The sequence below is a fragment of the Rhinolophus sinicus genome, linkage group LG05 (genome assembly GCF_036562045.2).
Source record: "Rhinolophus sinicus isolate RSC01 linkage group LG05, ASM3656204v1, whole genome shotgun sequence".
Classification (NCBI taxonomy): domain Eukaryota; kingdom Metazoa; phylum Chordata; class Mammalia; order Chiroptera; family Rhinolophidae; genus Rhinolophus; species Rhinolophus sinicus.
Genome location: NC_133755.1, coordinates 5,377,954 through 5,399,386, shown reverse-complemented (window position 1 = coordinate 5,399,386; position 21,433 = coordinate 5,377,954). Strand labels below are relative to the sequence as shown.

The 21,433-nt window shown below is 42.8% G+C and overlaps 1 protein-coding gene across 2 annotated transcripts in view; it reads left to right on the top strand.

Annotated features, from left to right (window-relative positions):
* The first annotated feature begins 8,989 nt into the window (after positions 1–8,989).
* Positions 8,990–21,433, top strand: part of YWHAQ (tyrosine 3-monooxygenase/tryptophan 5-monooxygenase activation protein theta) — a 30,914-nt gene continuing 18,470 nt past the window's right edge. Inside the window, exons 1-2 of one of the 2 annotated variants that reach the window (XM_019755956.2) lie at positions 8,990–9,183; positions 9,607–9,960. In XM_019755956.2, the coding sequence (XP_019611515.1) occupies positions 9,667–9,960 (294 nt within the window). In that variant the 5' untranslated portion in view covers positions 8,990–9,183; positions 9,607–9,666. The other variant, XM_074331676.1, reaches the window with a different exon arrangement.

Here is a 21,433-nt window from a genome sequence, read left to right as displayed (position 1 = left end):
GTACTGGGCTAGAATCCAGGTTTTCTGAGATTCACCCTATGTGTAGTCAGCTGTCTTTTGAATACAAGCTTCAGATCATTTTTCCCAGCACAGAAACTGTTCTGAAGTGCCACTGCACATTTATCACTATAAACTACTCTTGTAAATTATTTCTCTCTTATACAGTGGCTCAAAGCATGCGATGTTCAAATCCATCCCAAAATCATTATGCACATCCTACAGTAATAATGTGGGGATATATTTTGCCATCTATGTGAACTATAATTTTGAACTATTTGTGAGCCAACAGGGTCAGAGGATTATTTAAAAATCAATTTTACAGGATAGTAAATCTTCTCTCTTCCTCATACAAGAAGGGACATGTGGTTCGATACAGAGAAAATAAAATAGAAAAAGACGCTTTGGAGTAATCTTGGGTGGCTCTCAACTTGTACATCTAATCATCTCTCTGAAACGTCTCTCGCCCCTTCCCCTCCCATCTGCCACCATCACCATGGCTTCCTCAGCTCTTCTGGAGTTTTCCCGCCACCGCTTCCTAGCCCAAGTCTTTTAACCCCCCCTTTACATCGTAAGCAGAGGGATCCTTCTAGAAAATCCCTTCGGGTCATTCTCTTGCTTAAAAGTATCTGATGATAGAGACAGAAAGTAGATGGTAGTTTTCTGAGCACCTACTGGCTATCATGCTAAATGTGCTTTTATTCACAGAGCTCTGTGGATTCTCTGGCCCTGTGATGATCTCGTCTGAGCTGGCCAGACCTGTGAGAGTGCAGGGTCCCTTCCTCCTGTCCAGCCTGAGCTTCAGATTCAGTCCCTCAATCCACAGCCCTTCAGGGGCTGCCGGGGTGGTGGCTACGACTCCGTCAAAGACCCAAGACTGCCTGCTTTGGCATGGTGAACTAAGTTCTCTTTTCTCCTCCTTCCTATATGTTTTGTTTTTCCATCTCTCTTATTTGGTCTTGTGTTGAAAACCTATTGGCTCAAGAAACAACAAGTTGCAGCCTTTTCCCCTTTACGTCAGGAAACTTGTGTGACAGGTGTAGCAGCTGCTGCTACTGTGTTACATTTGAACACTTTTCGGCAATTGGCCCACGTACAATCCTTCAAGGTGGTACTGGGTTCATCAGTCTTGCTGGCCGTGTCTCTGAGTTTCAGAACCAAAAACAGAGAGAGTACCTGGGGATCATTTGCTCATTACATTGATTAAAGCAATCGCTGTCTCCAGACACCTTGTGGCATATTGATAGCTGAGCAGGGTGGCATCACGAACTTTCTTTCAGGGGAGGCTTTAGATGCAACAGGTTTCTATTTATGTTGTTTAGATGTATGAGGCCCCCAAATTGCTTACCTGGGCTTATCCTGGCTTTAAGGAAACCCACAAGAGAAATTGACAAATAAATCAGGGGATTGTTCATATTCAAAAGGGTTCTTTCCTCTGCAAAAGGTTGTTTCACTGGGTTCCCTTAGTTACCAGGCTTCTTCTGCAGTTGGGAGTTTGTTGACAGAGCTGGACAGGACTGCGGGGCAGGAGGGCCATCAGGGGCTGCCTGGAGCTTCCAGCCCCTCCTGGCTAGAGTCATGGGTGCCTCCAGCTGGGGGCTGGACCCCGGCCAGAGCCTGAAGCCATCCTGAGCAGCAGCTTCAGTTCACCCTGTCCTGTGGGCATTGTGTGCTTGCCTGTCACTCCTCCATCCATTCTTTGTTAAGCTGTCCATTCAGTCGCCCATTTCTTGGCACCCGGAGTTTCCGCCAAGGTTCCGCTAGGCATTAGGGCTACCCAGGCAAATCACGAGACATAGCCCCACCTTCCTGGTGGCTTCAGCTGGTGGGGAAGCAGACCCCACACCTACTGGCTATCTTGCTGGGTGGCGGGACACGAGGCAGGAGATGCTCTCCTAGCTGGGGGAAGATGAGCCCAAGTACAGCCCCAAGAGACAGTGTCACTTCTGCCGAGACTCAGGAGATGAGAAGTTAAGCACGTGAAAATGTGAGGGAAGAGAGGACAGCAGGAGCAAAGCTCAGAAGGGGCCAAAGCACAAGAGGAGGGGAGAGCCAAGAAATAAGAGAGGAGAGTGGGAGTAAGACCACTGGGGCTTATGGGCCTCCTTAAGGATTTTGAGTTGATTCTTAAAGAAATACACATGTAGCTCTGTTCAAACACTTGACTAACACTAGCTCACTGAATCCTCCTAACAACCCTATGTGGTAGCTATAACATTATCATCATCATCCCATTTACAAGTGGGGAAACTGAGGCACAGAGTAATTATGTAGCCTGCCCAAGATGAAGGCAGGATTCGAACTCAGGCCATCCGGCTTCCAAGTCTAACCAATATGTTGAGCTGCAGTTAGAGGAAGTTGCAGAGTTTTAAGCAGGAAAGTAATACAAAGGCCAGCTCTTGCATGTCTTTCCAAGATCACCTCTGCTAAAGGGGCTAGGAGGTGCACGTGACCAGTCTCTTCCACGTGGCCTGCACTCGTTAAGCTGACCACATGGCTAAGCTGGTCATGGCAGAAGGAGGTGAAGAGGCAGGAGGGACCCTACCTCAGACTACGATGCCTGGCTTTCCTTGGGTGGTCTGTATGCCAGCCTGTTGTCCAGAGCCACCTTCTCGGGGTTCAGGCCTGTCCAAAGCTGACTCCCACTCAAGAAGGAGCACCTCTGGCCTTCCTGCCCTTCCATAGGCCTCCACCCGGCAGCAGAAAGGATGGGAAGCAGACCATCACCATCTCGGTGGCTCTCCCTTTCCTGCCATGATCCCTTTCTCTCTGTCGTCTTCTGATGCTCGACATCTGCCGTCTCTCCAGACCACATTCACGGCTCCCTTCTCTCCATTCCCGCAGCACTTATTGTGAGAGGGGAACAATCAACTCCTGTGTGCATTGTTCTAACTGTTCTGTGTTCATTCATCCATTCAACTATCCTGAATTGCCTGCAGATGAGTCATAATTTGGGAGAAGGTTGAAGATTTGTCGTTTTATGTGCCAAAATGTTTTTTGAAATTTCCAACTCTTGACACTTAAAAACATATATATATATATATATATATATATATATATATATATATATATACACATATATATGTACGTATGCGTATAATATATGCCTATAACTGACTTCAACAGCAACAATAAAAAAGAGACTGTAATGAACATGTTTTGCGATGATTATTCGGCTCTCTGATTGCTATGTACCTAGACCCTGCCTCAGGCATATGGGTTGTGTGCCATCCCACTAAATGGCACCAGCCTCTTGGGCTTTTTCATTAGTTTTTTGTGGGTTTGTTGTCTCTACCCTGTCAACTGATTACCTTGCATAGACCTTATAAGTTGACTGGATCCCAACAGCCTATGGGGACCCGGCTGGGCTGGTCCCAAAGCCCCACCCAGCTCTTCCTCTACACTGAATCATTTGGATATAGACAAGGTGGAGTGGATTTCAGGGACTCCTGGAGTAATTCTGTTCCTACCTCCCAAACAACCACGTTTAGACCACCGTGGGCTTAGAAATCACGTAGCGGAGCATCTGAGAACTGAAAAAAAAAAGCAAGACCTTCCCGGCTCCTCCCTGGGCTCTGGGTTAGGCGTCCCACCTCTGGGCTCTCTACCAGGCTCCTTGCAGGCACAGAGGGTGTCTGAATCATTTGTGGAATCCCAGCCCCTAGGACGGTGTCTGGCACATGGTAGACCCTTGAATATTCTGTGAACAAACTTACAGGCAATTGAGCCTGAGTTTGGAGCTCTTCTTTGAGTGAACTGTGTGTGAGCATTAGTGCAGGAACTCAAGGACGTTTTTCGGACTACTCAGGGACCTTCCCTGCTAACTTTGCGTGCTTTCCTATGTGGACTTATAGTTGCACACAAAGTAAGCATGTAATGCAAACAAGTACTGTCATTCGAAATGTCCCCTTGATGGCCTGGGTCCACTCTCAAAACAGACCTTCACTGAATGCCTTCTATGGGCCAGTTAGAGGCACCAGGGACACAAGCACAGATGAAACTCTGCGCACTAAAAGGTCACAGTCTAACGGAGGAGCTGGGGGATGATGGGAGAGACAAACACATAATTAATTAAAAGGAACAGACAGGGCGGAGGAGGTACCCTTTCCTCGCAGATACGTTCAGAGTAAAAACAGAGACTTCCACATGAAAATGAAATCTGTGGCTGACTCGCTGATGGATATATGCTTAGCCACCTACCAGCCTCAAGTAACTAAACATTGTTTCCCGGCCCTCAAACATTGGAGCTTCCATTTTCCATTGCAGATAGCACGGAATCTTGTTTATTGTAGTAGAAGTGGATTGAAATCACGCAGACCTGTTTTTGAATCTTAACTCTATTGCTTACCATTTCGACAGGTAATTCAACCTCCCTGAGCTTCAGTTTACTCGACCGTACAGTGGGGATCATAATACCTAGTTGCGAGGGCACTAGGGATACAAATCAAAAAAGAAAACCCATGCCCCCAGGAAGCTCACAGCGTGGCAGGGGACAGAGGAGACTGTTATGTCCTCGACATGTACTCAAAGCTATTAAAAGATATCATATCATTTGTGGAATGAAATTATTAGTCAAAGTTCTTCAGAGAAACAGAATAAGAGATAGACGGATAGGTAGGTAGGTAGATAGATAGATAGATAGATAGACAGATAGATAGATAGATAGATAGATAATTGTAAGGAATTAGCAAGTCAAAATTTGCAGGATGGGCTTGCAGGTCAGAGACCTCCATTTGAGTCTGAAGGCTGTTGCAAACCCAGGAAGAGCTGAAGTTGCAGATGAAGTCCAAAGGCCATCTGCTGAAGAATTTTGTCTTGCTTGGGGGAAGACGGGTCCTTTTGTTCTTTTCAGGCCTTCAACTGATTGGATGTGGCTCACCCACCTTGTGGAGGGCCATCAACTTACACAAAGTCCACCCATTTAAACATGAATCTCTTAGGAAAACACTGGCAGAAACACCCAGAAAAATGTTTGGTCAAATACCTGGGCACCTTTTGTGGCCCAGCCAACTTGACACATAAAATTTACCATCACACTGAACAAAGTGAAGAATGAAATCTCAAAAAAAAAAAAAAAAAAAGAAAAGAAACAAGAATGAAGTCGCATGTGTGTAAAATCATATACATATGTCCAAATGAAAAGAGATATATTTAGAAGGCAGTCACTAAAATGCTAACAGTGGTTACCGCTCAGAGACAGGCTCTTAAGTTCTTTTTACTTTCCTTTGTATATTTATATATTATTAATTTTTTTGTATAATGTGTGCCATTATACTTTTTTCAACATTGCCACCATCGCTATCATCTTTGCAAAAGTAATCAAACTTAAAAAAAAAAAATACTCGATTGCCTTCAAATGCTGGAGAAATGTCAGAATGCTGGGGCCGCTCCCCAAGAGACTGGCTGACCAAAGGTGAGTTCCGAAAGCCTGAAAGTCTACCAGTGAAGTTTTGGTCTTCAAATATAAAAGCTTTTTTTCCTCTTAATATGCAAATTGTGGCAGAAGACATATTGCTTGAAGACTTCGCTGGTTTTTGATGATGGGATGATTCAGTAAGATTTTTTTTCTGAGAGCACACAGTGAGAACTGGAGAACGCTGTGTGGCTGAGAGGTGTCCTGGAGATGCTAGAAGTGGGACAACTGCAGGCACAGAGGGCTGCTACAGATGGCAAGAATCAACCTCGCCCGCCCGCTGCAGGCCTGAGGGGAGACAATTCTACAGGACCGACCTGGTCCCAAGTGGGGAATGTGCAGGAAGACTTCCCTGACCAGGCTCCCTGGAGTTGCCCACCTGTCCTGGCTCTCCATGAATCTCATCTTACACCTCCAGGTGGAGTGGACGGTGGGGGCAACTCTTCAACTACCCGCTAAACAGAAATATTGAGAATGATTGTATGGGAATTTATGGTGAAAAGTCCCACTCAAATATTTGTTTGTGAGTAAAATATCTGCCATATGGCAAAAGAGGAAGAAGCTCCTCTCTGATGAGCCACTGCTCTGGGCAAATAAACCACTGAAACAATTTATGAGAGTAAACTCAACCAGGAAGACTCATTCATTCTGAAATGCACACTGAATGTGGCCATTCTGCACACCATTAACTCCACTAATTACAACAGTGATTCAGGAAATACGCCTTCACTAATGTTTTATAAGGCTATCAAGCTCCCTCCAGCACGACAGGTAATTCCCTCCCTCCCCCCAAGCAGAATGAAAGAAGGGAAAACACCAGTATTTACGGAGCACTTGCTATAGGCCAAGCATTTTGCTGTGTGATAGCTCCACAACCCCTCAGAGGGAGGGATTATCATACAGGTTAGGAAACTGAGGTTCAGAGAGGATCACGGTGTCCAAAATCAAACCACAAATAAATACCAGGGCTGGGATTTGGAATCTTCTGGCTCCAAGTTCTGTGCGCTCCCTCCTGCTCCAGCAGCTCCTTCTCACCAAGTAATTTAGAAAAAATAAAATAACAAGAACATCAAACAAATAAAATAATAACTTCTCAGTACTTCGTCTCTGTTAGCTGTCTGTTCCCTAGAGTTCCTCCCAGCAAGTAGAATGTGAACGTTTAGCACATTTCATATTTACTAGGATGAAACTCCTGAGGATAGAGACTAGTCTGATCTTTCCTAGAGTCCCTACAGCACCAAGCAAAGATGTGGTGGAGTGGTTACATGGATGGGCTTCAGTGCGGAGGCCACGTGCACAGGTCCACATCCAAGCTCTGCCACTTACTAGCTGTGTGACTCCTCATGTGATGCTTAACCTCCCTGTGCCTCAATTTCCTCATCTGTGAAATGGACATGAATCAAAATAGTACCGACTTCACAGAGGCATTAGGGACATTAAGTGAAATTAATATGTACGTGCAAAAGACTTAAAATAGTGTCTGACATGTGTAATCACTCAATAAATGTTAGCTCTTTATGTATCCAGGGACTCCAAGTTCCCAGAGCTTTAATTTTCTCAGCCTAAGTCATTTCATGTGCAGAGACTTTAGCTACGCAGTCATCCCTCTGGTTCCTCATAAAAGATTTAATTTCATAGTGGGCCATTGTTTTGAAGCAGTTTTCACCCATGATTCCAGGTAATCATAGCTATATGAGTTGATGCTCAATAAATATTTGATGAATGAATGAAAGCAGAAATTTAGACTGTAAAATTTAGAAATTTTACAGAGAGCCGTAAAATCTTGCCCAAGGTCACCCAGGGAGATGGCAGTACAGCCCGGACTTTCTGACAAAGAATTGGTGGGCTTGCCCCTTCCCTCCCTCCCTAGCACGGAGGTTTGGTCCTCTGACAATTCCCCTCAAGAGTCGCCATCTCCTGTCTACCTCCACTGGTTTCTCCCCCTGCTCAGGCTGTCTCTAATTCAGTGGTCATACAGAAAGCATTTTATCTGACCTTCCACATGCAAATTCTTTCCAATGGGATTTCTTGGTGTCCGGCTCCACCCCAGCCCACATGGCCATAAACACTCGTGTGTCTGCAGCCTGGCCCCAGGGATTCCAGAAATAACAGCAAGGTCCTCCTTTAGAACGCTAGAACATAGTAAGGCATTTCTGCATTAGGACACAGGCGCTTTCCAGCCAGGCCCTCTCCTGTTTGTCAAAGCACAAAGCAACCTTTACAAGTCAGGACAGGGAGGGGCAGCTGGAAGGGAGTGTAGATTTCTGGAAAGTCAGCACCTCCTCCTGCTATCTGTCAGCATTCAGATCTTCCTTTCTAGAGATTCTTCAGATCTGCTCCCATCTCCACTTAGAATATGAAATTCTTTCTCGGCTGAGGCATTTTTTGCTTTCAGTGATCCATTCTCCCTTGGATGTGCTGGAACTGGAATCATGGCAGCATGAGCACAGATGGCAATTGTCACCTTAAGATGACACAGAGGCCACTTTTCAGAAACCCAGGACAGCCACCTTATTTGGATTCAGGCACTGGGGAAGTTCCAGGAGAGAAGGGAGTGGCTGGAAGGGAGAGTCTAGTTTAAAGAGAAAGGAAAAGTGCAAGCGATGACCCTAAATAAAAGGCATCTGGGGCAACCTTTCTCACTTAAGAAGGGTGTTCATTAGGAGAAAGTCAGAAGTCAACAGCTAGGGAGAGGAGGTTAGCTTTTCAAGTGTCCTTTCAAAAATACCAGAAAATAAAAAGTACATATAAGACAACGATGTGAAGAATATGTATTTAGATGCAGAACCTGTAAAGGCCAGAAGGAAATATACAAACAGTTGCTTTGTGTGTGTGTGTGTGTGTGTGTGTGTGTGTGTGTTAATGGGTGTTTTTCTCCAAATTATCCTCAATGTCATTTCTCATTTTAAAGAAAATCATGATATCTGGCATTGCCAGAGAGACGTGCCTGGACTTTTGGGGGTATTGTACAGGGAATTTCAGCTTTAGGTTTCCGTCTGAAAACTTGAATGTATTATGTAAAAACCATACTTAAACCACTTTGTTCAGGAGTGGTCCTTTGTCCTCTTTAATGGGTATGGGATTATTTCGAATTCGCAGCCCCAATCGTAATGCTATTAAAGGCTAGGTTCAGTGTATTGAGCTCCAAACCTTTGTCACGAATAGGAAGGTGGAGGAAAGAAAGGCGTTTGTGCAACAAAACAGCCGATTGTGTCACCCACCCAGGACCGGCCTCACGCGGGCCGAGTGGAGCCGCAGCTGCATTAGTCCACAAGATGTAATGCACCAACTGCACAAATGCTGCTGCAGGAGAAGCCGCCACCGCAGGAGAGGTCGTGCGAGCCTCCAGCTCCCGTGCCGCACCCACAAGTGCCGGGGGTGGCAGGGAGGATGAGGGGAGTTGGTAACAGCATCGCCATGGCAACAGTGACGTCCTTTTACCCTGGATCTAATTGGAGGAAACCCCGTGGCCGAAGCCGCAGCCTGCCGGCCAACCGAACTTGCCCAAGCCGACCCACCCTCCTAGCCCCCGCTTCCCCTCCAGCCCCGCCCCCTTTGCCCCCTTCCGCGCGCTCAGTCGTCATTGGCCAGTGGCAGGGCGGGAGGCGGAACTCCCGGGAGCAGCTCGGCGCGTCATTGGGCGGCGGGAGAGGGGACAGCCGCGCGGCGGCCCGCCCTCGGCTCCGGGGTAGGCTGAGACGGGAGGGTCCTCGGCTAAAGCCAAAAGCAGATCAAAGTGGTGGGACTCGCGCCGTGGCCGCGGAGACGTGAAGGTGAGCGTCAGGGTCGCCCCCGGCCCTCCTCGGGTCTGGCGGGGCCCGAGGGAAGGGTGGGAGGTCCGCTTCCGGGAGCGGCCGGCCTCTACACCACTCTCCTCAGGGACGGCTCCGGCGGGAAGGTGCGGGCCAACAGCCGTTTCCATTTTGGGCCGGGCCCGGCGGGAGCGGGAGCGGCCCTTCCTCCTCCACCTCTTCCTTCTCCTTCCTCCTCCTCCTCCTCCCCCGCGCCCCTCGGCCTCCCGGGCTCCCCGCGGGGAGCGTGGGCGGGGGAGGGAAATTCAACTGGGCTGCGCGTGCGGGGACAGACAAAAGGGGCGGCGGCGGGCGGGCGGCGGGCGGCCCGGGGTGGCGGGCTCATTGTCTGACGGCGCCGCCCCCGCCTCTCTGTCGGCGCCCCTGCCCGTTGCCCTTCCGCAGGCCCTCCGCACGCCTCCTCTGGATCCCGGTCGGTGCTCGCCCTCGCCTCTCCCGGTCCCCATGGAGAAGACGGAACTGATCCAGAAGGCGAAGCTGGCCGAGCAGGCCGAGCGCTACGACGACATGGCCACCTGCATGAAGGCCGTGACGGAGCAGGGCGCCGAGCTGTCCAACGAGGAGCGCAACCTGCTCTCGGTGGCCTACAAGAACGTGGTAGGAGGCCGTAGGTCCGCCTGGAGAGTCATCTCGAGCATCGAGCAGAAAACCGACACCTCTGACAAGAAGTTGCAGCTGATTAAGGACTATCGGGAGAAAGTGGAGTCCGAGCTGAGATCCATCTGCACCACGGTCCTGGTGAGTCAGCGCTGGGCCGGGTGGTGGGAGAGTGGCACTGTGCTCCTGGGGCGCCAGGGCCCTTTTATGGGAGGCCTTTTCATTGAGAATTTCATGGGGACGAGCGAGAAATGCTGGCGGGGCTTGCCTAATCGTCTGCCGATGTCCAGGGTTCGAGAAGGTTAGCCTTGGTCTGCTCAATGTGTTATTTTAGTTGAGACTGGAGAAGCTGCTTTTCCAGGGTGAACCAGACCTCTTCCCACGTTGCTACCACACAATATAACTTGGAATCATCCAAGTAGGTTTGCGCAAGACTGAAAGTTTTTAAGCTTATTGAGGATATTTGGGAACCCTTTAAATGCATTTCATCAATTTATAGGCTCCAGGTTTCAGTTGAAAAAAGGTGTCGATACCTTTTCCATAGAGACAATGTATGTATTAGGTTTTCCTCCCAAACCTAGTAATGGAAATTTACTCTGAAAATCTGAACAGATAACCTCATTTTTCAAGTAAGAGTATCTGTTGAGCTTTTCTCTGTTAAAAATGGGGCAAGGGGAAAAGTTGGGTAAATGTAAAAAGGGCACAGCTAAATCTAAAGAACAAGATGTCCTGGTAAATTTCAGTACTTAGTAACATTTCCTGATACTACACAGCTACACTTAAGCACCATTGTACTGAATTGATTTCATTTCTGGTGTGGACTAGGCAAGGAAAGCTTTCCAGGTTTTGAACTGTCCAGTCTTAGCAAGGGTGGCTATTGGGTGGAGTAGGTGACTTGTGATTCACCCTTATTAGTGAGAAGGAACGTTTTTAGCATTGTCATTGCATAGATCTTTTGGTCACAAAGATAAGTTTTTAAAGTTTAAATGTCAGCATAATATCTTAGAGTGTTTTAATACTGTAGAGTCGTTTCTACCAATAAAATAAATATCGGTTGCCTTTTTTTAAGTGCCACTTTTAAAGAGGCCTACTGTTTTTTGATCTGTTTGTTCCTCTTTGTAGTTTAGGTGGGCTTTGAAGAACGAGCATGTGCTAGATTGGTGATTTTTCAAGAGGGAATAGAGGGGGAAATGCCGCTTTCCCTTCCAGCTTTCTCTTCCTTGTCCCACAGGCAGGAATTTTTTTTTTTTTAACTTGAACCTGTTTTTCCAATACAATAACATGATCTGAACAAAAATATGGCTGATGGAGATAGCTGGTAAAGGGGCAAAGAAAGCAACGCGGAGAGTGTGTACTAAGTGGAGAAAACTTTATTGAGGTTATTTGCTTTTTGAAGGTGAGACTTCAGTTATATTTATCCAGATCTTAGCTTCTACTCCCTGCCTGGCATAGAGGAGGCACTTACAAAAGGTTTTTGAACTGAATTACTTGTATTCAAGAAATTTACCAACTTGAAAGTGATGCTAGACTTCAGTAGCATATGGTAATGGTTATTGACAATATTGACTCATTTATCAGGGAAGACTCATAAGAATTCCAAATGTTAATGAGAAGCTTTTCCAGAAAGGTATGTAGGGGGGTAGTCATAGAGCGTATTCCAGTCTCTTTCTTTTCAGTTATTACTTTGCAGTTTATTAGGTACCCTGCAGTAATTCAGAATTACTACAAAATTTTTCCTGTTCTGTAAGGAAGTTAACTCTGAGCCAAAGGAATGTTTGTTTTATTCTGTGGCTCTTATAAATTTTAATTTTTATTTATGATGGCATAAGGGGAGGAGACATTTGTTTAGCTGATAAGTTACTCAGAAGAGAAACCAGGTATTTTAGAGTAGACCTGTTATGCAGATCATTTCAATAGGAAAGAACCCCTGAAATTAAGACAATTTTTTTATATCAAATGAAATAGAAGAGTTTAACTTGATTAATCTGAGACACTGAGGCATAAATAAAATATTTGTATTGGTAAAATGGCTTAAGAGACTAATTATGACTTAATAGCCAACCTGTAAAAAAAAAAAATCCTAGAAAAGCCCATCTTCAAGTTGGCAACTGTTTGAGAGCTTAGTATGTGCGCGGCACTGGGCTAGTAAGCAGCAGTATGAGGAAGAGCAAAGCTGAGAACCATAGAATTTGTCCTCCAATAATTTATAATAAGGAGTGCATAGGAGAAGTACACAAATGTAAATATGTATATAATCCCCATTAGATAGTTATGAGCAAAATGCTAGATGTAGTTCTAAGGAAACAAACCTCAGAAAAGGTTTCACAAAGAGTGGCTCTTGGAGTGAACATCGAGGAAAGATCTGAGGTGGGGTCAGTATTCCAAGCAGAAAGAATATACAGGATAGGCCCTATTCAGGGAAGGTTTCTGTGACGAGCAGAACATGTGTAGAGCTGTTGCTGGAGAAAAGCCTGGAAAGGAAGGTAGCTGTATAAGAATGTCTGTCAGTTTTCTCCTCATTTGATTGACAGTGGGAGACATTGATGATTTTTGAGTGTTGTGCATGTAGGACCATCTAGAAATCATGATTTGAGTGCTAACAATTACCAGTCTGTAATCTCAGGTGGTAAACAAGGAAGTGATAGACTAGTGAACAAGAGTTTGATAATATAATAAGGAGTTTATCAGACTAATGAGGAAAGAAAAATAAAAGTTTCTGAATGGGACTGCTACAGTGAGGTTTTCCTTTTTCCTTTGGTGAACAGAAAAGAGAATTTGGTGTGGAGGAAGTAGATGAAACTGACTTGTTATAGAAGACTTGTAAAAGTAACATGGAGGATAGGCAAAATTTTGGTCCTAAATAGCAGAGATTCTCAGCCTCTTTTTCCCTTTCTAGAGTAGGTTGGGGGTGGAATTTGACTGTTTACTCAAAATGAACATGGTGGACAACTCACCCGTATTGATAATCACTGTATTGAAAAAGGTTACAGAACTGTAAGGGCAGAAAAAAGTGTTAAAATTCCAAATGAGTAATCTAAAGAGCAAAGGAGATTAAGAGGGCCCGAATGGCCAAGACGAGTCTTTTTAGAATCTGAGTGAAGTTAGAGATTTTACCAACTGTCTCTCTCCCAGTGTCATTTGTGAAACCAGAGGGTTGGGCTAAAATTCCCAGGTCTCTTCCAATTCTGATTATTTGAAACTATAAAGTTATATAGGTCTTAGCCATTCTACCTCTGCTCTGACTTCCAACTCTAAAATGAGTGGGGTTTTTTTAAAGTCTGGGTTGAAGAACATGTCGTCAATGGTTCATGAAATGTTGAAAAACGAATGACTAGTGAAATGATTTCAGGAAGTGGTGCATACAGACATCATTGGTGATCCTAATATGGAATGTGGGGAATAGCAGTTGAAGAAGTATGGCAGCTGAGCAGTGGTTAAATAGCATGTGTAAGGTGTTTGGGAGTCATTAGGGACTTGGGTGTGAGGTGAGGGCAAATTGATGAAATCAAAGAGGTCCCCAAAGGTCTTCTGGGACTTGGGAACAAAAGCTATCATTTATAAGTCAGTGGCCTTGGAGTAGGACGGAGACACTTAAAGAATGTATACAAGATAACTCAGCCCCATGTTATCTTTTTATGTGGATGGTCCTTTAGTAGAATTTCAATAGGCTGCCTTGGTATAATGTATAAACAATTTCAGGACCTAAGGTTTACATTCTGGCTTTTCAAATAAAACTCATTTAAAATAGCATGCAGAAACTGAAAGTTGTCTGTGTCGGTGTGTAAAAGCTCTGTAAACTTAATTCAGTAATATGCTTGAATTTAGTTAAGTGTTCTAAGTTAATCTCTTAATGAAAATGTACTGGTTATTAATTTGAAGTAAGACTGATGTTCTTGATAGTTAATGAATCATAATATAATTTTATTGGCATAATGGAAAAATCTTATTGAATCATTGCTCCGTAACCTTACAGTTTTGTGACCATGGACAATTTTCTTAATTTCTCAGGCTCTGTTTCTTTATCTATAAATTGGTGATGATGGTGTTTGCCTTTATAAGCTTATAATTAAAACAATAACTGACATTTATTAGGCATTTACTATACACTAAACACTATTTTAAGCACTTTGTCCTATATGCTCACTTTGTCCCCTTAAGTTAGATTGATACCGTATTTCTGTTTTAAAGTTGAGAGAATTAGGGCATAAGGAAGTTAAGTAGCTTGGTCAACATCCCAGAGCTAATGAGTGGTAGAGCAAGAATTTGAACCCTGGTGGTGTGACTCCAAATGAAATGAACCACATTTGGCCCTAAATGCATGGCTGCTGAAGATACCCCCTGGTATCCAGTATTAGATGTAATGAGGATTACCTTTGTTCTCACAAAGGGCTAGCTAGGTACCAGACTTTGTTTGAAGTCTCATGCAGTTTGACTCATAAAATGATACCATAGCGTAGGATTAGTTAATTCAGGGTACTTGACAGTTGGGAGATCTGCTTGATCATATTGATGTTCCTTTATGATATTTATCAATCCCATTTCTATTTAGCCCTAGTTCTTTCAGAGTAACAATGTACAATGTAAAGTATCTTTGTATCATTGGCTTTCTAGATATCAAGGAAGTGTGGTAGAGAGGCATTATGTAAAGATATAAAGAGAAGAAAAATTGTTCATTCATTGCTTCTTTAATTAAGCTTTTTTTACATTACAGTTTATTGGGATGACAATGGTTAGTAAAGTTGCATAGGTTTCAAGTGTACAATTCTGTAATATATTGTCTATATGTCTACATTGTGTGTTCACCACCCATAATTACGCTCTTAATCCATAGGGAAATCAATGATGGTTTCTTGAGTATTTCATGATAAATAATTTGACTAGATTTGAAAACATTGTTTGCATGTTGATGTATTTAAAGACTGAATGATGATCATGATATCTAGAACTTCAGAATAATGGGTGGGAGTATAGATGAAACAAGAGCATCTGTGAATTAATATAGTTGCAGCTGGCTTTCATGGGAATTTATTATACTGTTCTCTTATGTAAGTTTGAGATTTTCCATAATTGAAAGGTTATTCCCCCCCCCCCAGAAATTCCACTCCTAGGTATTTACACAAGAGGAATGAAAACCTCGGCCCAGAAAAATACCTGTACAAGAGTGTCCATATCAGCTTTATTCTAAGAGCAGAAAACTGGAAACAATCCATAATAAGAAAATGGATCAACAGACTGGTATATTCATACAATGAAATTTTACTGCTCGGTGATAAAAAGGAATGGATTTGCTGATACATGCTACAACATAGGTGAATTCCAAAACCATGCTAAGTGAAAGAAGCTTTGCATGAAAAAGCACATAGTGTGGTTCAATTTATACATATAATTATAGAAGAAACAAAAGTAGTCTATGGGTGAAAAATCAGAAGAGTTTGGCTTCTGTGGGAATGGAAGTAGCGATTGACTAGAAAGGGGGAGGGTGAACTTTCTGTAGTGATTGTAATGTTCTTTGTATTGGTATGCGTTTGAGTTACACAGGTATTGCCTTTGTCCAAACTCCACAGAAAATGCACCTAATATTTGTGTATTTCATTGTATGTAAGTTTTGCTTCAAAAGAAAGAAAACACTAGTGATCGGTATGCCTGTACTGATGTCATCAGTTTGTATAAAAACTAATAGAAATGGATGGATATGTGATAGAGCAAGTATGGTCAAAGGTTAATGGTCGGATCTGGGTGGTGGGTATGTGGGTGTTCACTGTAATTGTCGGTTGCTGTGTATTAGGGATATGATACTCTACGTTGCTGGTTGAATGCCTTCACTACCTATAGCAAGAAAAACCATGAAATTTATGTCTTGTTGACCTCAAGATATGAGAATGTATAGACAAGTTGATACCCACCTAGGAGATAGGACTGATAGACTTGGCACCGTGGCTTTTGTTTTTATTTGGTGGTGAATGCTAATTCACAAGGTGCAGTGGAAGACTTAACATAACTGACCATACACTAGGGCAGTGATTCTCAAATTTCGTGGTCTCAGGACCCCTTTGCACACTTACAAGTATTGTGGAACCCAAAAGCTTTTTTTTTGTTTGTGTAGATTATACCTATAGATATTTACATTATTAGAAACTGAGAATTTTGTAATCCATTTAGAATGATTACTAATTCATTTAGAATAATGCACCCATTGGAAGTTAACATGACGTGGTTTTTTAAATTGTAGTGAAAGATCCATAATGTGGAATTCACCATTTTAAGTGTACAGTTGTGTGGCATTAGTAAGTACGTTCACGCTGTTGTGCAGCCGTCACCATCGGCTGTCTGAGAACTTGGTCATCTTCCCCAGCTGAAACTCTACCCTGTAAACACTGACTCCCTATTCTCCCCTCCTGGCAACCACCATTCTACGTTGTCTCTGGGTTTGACTAATCTAGATACCTCATATAAATGGAATAAAAACATTTAAAAAAAATAACTTGAAACAAAATTGAATGAGCATTAGTGGCATTGTTTTCCATTCCATCTGTTGCATTATCACATCTCTTGTAGCTTCTGGGAAACTCCACTCCTGAGAGAATGACCATGAATGAAAAAGCAGATAGCTTCTTAGCATTATGGAAAAGATTGATTTTGTGCCTCAATCACCCACCCAAAAGGGTGTGGGGGAGGTCCCTTGAGGTCCCCAGAGCACACTTTGAAAATGCTGCTCTAAGGGAATTCTGTGAGACTTGCTAAATATTACTGGGCTGGATGATTGAGCAGCTTTCTGAGTAGCTGTCTTCATGTGGTGATAATGAGGTCTGTAAGAAAGCCTTCCCCTCTCTTCTCATTGTCCTGTCCCTTTACCTCTCAAATTATTCTAGGAGTATAGGTTTTGAGACCAGAAAAATCACAAACTCGATAATAAAAAGTTGATTTTAGATAAGTTGGGTAATAAAGACTTCCTGTTAAACCCTGAAAAACGTAAGAGCTGGTATGTTAGGAGGGCTTCCGCTTCCTCGTATTGAGAATGGTGATGTAAGGTTAATACAGTCTTTCTTTTCACTTCCCAATATGGAATGAATAAAATAAGTAGATGATAGTCTTTCGAGCTGGTTGCATTTAGGTTTGAAAATTACACAGCTTTTGGAGATAGTAAGTCAGGTGAGCTATTAGCCAGCATTCATCAGTTGAAACATTTCAATGCAACTTGTCTTTTGACTCTCCAGTTACATTTTTTTCTATCCAGATGAGCAGTAATCCATTATCTTTGTCACCTGGATCTTTTGCTCCAGTTGGATTTGGCATAGTGTGGTACTGAAGAAGTATAACATCATTAATTTGCCAGCTTTGACTTTGAGCATTCTCCTGGATGTTTGCTGCAGACTTAATTTAGAGAAGTTGAGAAACAATGGTACACGGGGTGAGATCATGACTGTAATAAGGACTTCTGTAAATTCAATGTAAATACTTTCTTAAAGGGCAGGCTTAGGTTGCTGCTTGTAAATGTCAGGATGATTGTGGGAAATAAGTGGGAAGGTATGTGAAAATGCTTTAGAATCATGACGATACTCATTTTCCGATCAGACCTTTTTACTATCCAAGAAACTTACTGATATTACTCATGTAGAATTAGTATTTCTATTTTCCCTCTCTTTTTTTTAAGCAACAAAATTTATCTATGTATCTATTTATTTTTTAAGGAGGGCGCAGCTCACAGTGGCCCATGTGGGGATTGAACCAGCAACTTTGGTGTTATTAGCACCACGCTCTAACCAACTGAGCTAACCAGCCACTCGCCCCCCATTTTCCCTCTTGTATCGCTCTTCCACCAGACATTACTTTAACACAGCTCAGAAAAGTTTTGCCCTTTCAAAATGTAGTATTAAGACACCTGCAGTGAAACATACATACTAAGTGTTCTGCTCTATCGGCCTGGTGCTCTTTCCAAGTATTTGGCAATATGTATACTTTTTAGATCTTCAATGCTTGTGTTGCACTCTCAGGATTCTGATGGACTAGTGAAACTGTTAGGTTATAGTAAAGGTTTATACATCCTTTAATCAGAAAATACTCTAGATTATTTAGGGGCTGATTGTAGAGACCAGGTATTTGGTTCTTGTAATGTCAGAAATTGGAAGAGTTTGGAAGTACTAGATAGTCCATTAACATTCAACAAATTGAGATAGTCTTTATCAAACTACAGTAGTCCTCCCTTGTCCACAGGGAATATGTTCCAAGGCCCCCAGTGGATGCCTGCAACCGTGGATAGTACCAAGCCCTGTGTATACTATGTTTTTCCTATACATACACATCTAATCACTTAAAGGAAGCACTTCATGGCTTCTCTTTGGTGTATTTGAATTGCCAGCATCACTACTCTTGTACTTTGGGGCCATAATTACGTAAAATAAGGGTGACTTGAACACAAGCATGGTGGTACATGACAGTTGATCAGTGTAATAACCAGGATGGCTACTGTGTGACTACTGGACAGGTGGCTTATACAGGGTGGAGACGCTGGACAAAGGGATGATTAGATGTCCTGGGTGGGATGGCACGAGATTTCATCATGCTACTCAGAAGAGCATGCAATTTAAAACTTAAGAATTGTTTGTTTCTGGAATTTTCCATTTAATGTCATCAGACCACAGTTGACTATGGGTAACTGAAACTGAGGAAAGCTAAATCCCAGATGGTGGGGACTACTGTACTGCTGGTTCCGTGGAAATTTTTATTTCGTCTCCTTTCCCACATCTGCCAAGATATTTAAAGTTGTTAAATTTGAAAGTTGTTAAATTTGCTGAAGTACAATTTAGTTTTTTCTTTAGGTTGCTTGTGCTTTTGTTGTAAAATCTAAGAAATCATTGCCTAATCCAAGGTCATGAAGATGTACACTTAACGCTTTCACTGAGAATTTTATTATCTTAGCTCTTACGTTATGGTTTTTGGTTCTTTTGTTATGATTTTTGGTTTTTTTTTGGGGGGGGAATATTGGGGAACAGTGTGTTTCTCCAGGGCCCATCAGCTCCAAGTCAAGTGGTTGTCCTTCAGTCTAGTTGTGGGGGGCGCAGCCCACCATCCTATGCGGGAATTGAACCAGCAACCTTGTTGTTGAGAGCTCGCCCTCTAACCAACTGAGCCATCCAGCCACCCCTCCGGAATCTCAGCAGTAGCTCGTTGTCTTCAATCTAGTTGTGGAGGGTGCAGCTCACTGGCCCATGTGAGGATCGAATTGGCAACCCTGTTGTTCAGAGCTCTTGCTGTAACCAGTTGAGCCATCCTGCTGCCCCTTTGGTTCATTGTTGAGTTAATCTTTGCATGTGGTATGAGGAAGGGGTCCAGCCTTCATTCTTTTCATGTGGCTATCCAGTTGTCCTAGTACCATTTGAAATACAAGTTCAGTATATCCTTGATTTGAAATTTTCGACTTGTGAAAAAAATAACCAAAAGTGGTTTGGCCTAAGTTCACTTAAGGAAAACTTGTGATTACTCCATTCTTCGTACTCCAGCCAAATTGTTCACCCAAAGCACTCTGTATTTTGCTTCCGTCCCTCTACTCTCTGCTATTCTCATTTGAAAAGCCTTTCCTCTCCCGTTTCTGTATGTTGAAATCACACCTATCCTACAAGATATAATTTAGGTGTCACTGCACTCATTCTGTTGTCAGTTACAAATTACAGCTTGTTAGTACTTTCAGATCTGTTTCCTTGCACTATCCTATGTGCAATTATGGGTAGGTGAGACATGAGTTTACCTGTAAGGAAACCGAGGTACATTGCTTGACTTACTCATCCATTTAGCAGTGAACTCAAAACTCAAATTGAATTTTTCTAGAATAGTGTGCTTTCCATTCCCACTGCCTTTCATTGTAAAGCTTTCTTTTACAGATCCCATTCTGAGATCATTTCTCCTTTCTCTGAATTCTCTTGTGTGGAAATGGGGGAGAATCAGGGCTTTTATACATTCATGCTCTTCAACTACAGTGACTCCCTTTTATCTCTTTTATTCTGTACTGGTATTGGTTAAAAAGATTTTTTTTGGGGGGGGGATAATTACTGCTTTTTAAAATTTCACAACTGTGGCCAGATTAGATGGAATTCAAGTTCTTTAATAGGATTTACAAGACCTCCCAGCCTTTCTCACTGTCCTTTCTTCTCTCTGTGCTCTAGCCACGTGGAACTATGTATGGTTCTTTCTTACATCGTGTACTTTCTTTGCTCTAATTCTCCTCTTTATAAGAATGTGTTATTAATGTATTTTCTTTCTCAGCAAATCTAGTAATGAGACCCAATTCTGTATTGTCTAGAGTTCATTAGTGTCCTGAGTTCTTCTTGTGGCTGCCCCCAAAATAAATTTCACCCAAGTCAGAACATTATTGATAAGCTGTTCAGGGTATGTAAGAAAAAGGACTTCATCTTTATTTTTTCCTTTATATACTATTAAGCATTACCTTATTTTTCAAGGTTATTTTTTGTGCCATGCCCAGTAAGTAGTTCAGTTGAATATAAGCAGTAACCTATATAAGTTTAGTTGCAAATGAATCATTTTCTTACCATAGCCTCTTAAATTCCTTTTGACCCTGTTCTTTCTGTTGTGTCCTGTAATAACAGCTGGTAGACCAGAGGCTACACTAGAGGTTTGTATATAATACAGCTGACATAAATGTGTGTGGTATGGGTTAGTCACAGAGGGAAAAATTAATCTGCAAATAATTGTATAATTTCTATGATGTAGACATGGCTTAATTCTATTTGTCATAGACTTACAAAAGACAAATACGAAAGTACACTCATGAAAAAGCACACTGGTGCCTTTGCTAGTATAAGCCATTATCTATTTTTAATAGAGTTCCTCGGATGTAGCAAAACTTCACCTATATACTAAGCTAGCAAAGCACTTTTGACCTATTTTTAATTATTAGAACATCCTCCTATTAGATGTCAGGATATCTGTTCACTTGGATTACTTATGACCAAGCTGAGATACGACTTACTGTTCCGTCTTATTTTGTCTTTCGTCAGCCCATGGCTAAAGTAATTTCTGGATACTAGTAAATTGCAGGTTCTCTAAGGGGAAGGAAGTATAGACATTGGTATTGGCCTTGGTTCTTTTGGTATCACTGATCTGTAAATGTTGGTAAGTTATGGTTGTGTATGTGTAATGGTTTTTGATGCAGATTGACAAATTTAGAAAGTAGTATTAGTGTCACCAGTGAGTGTATTAAACTGTCCTTCAAAACCTGTATATCTTGGCCAGAGGTGGGAATCTGAGCAGAAGGTATAACATTTCTATATCTCTGTTATGGCCACGCAGTATCCAGCTGCTAAGATGTGGGAGTGTAGACAGCAGTCATACGAAGGACTGGACATTACCTTTGTTTCTAATAACATCTGGAATTGGCTCAGCTGCTGTGGTGAAGTAAGGGTACGAGCATGATTAATATTGGCGCTCACAGCTCACACACGCTCTGTTATTTGTCAGAGGCTGAAACTCTTGCTGGTAGGTGTCTTCACCACTGCAGTCATAAGAGTTCTATAGCTAACGTTGGAAGAAAGGACGAACATTCTTATACAAAGCATTTTTATTGTTTTGGGGTTTGAGTGCTAATTGTTTAAGAGAAGAGAGA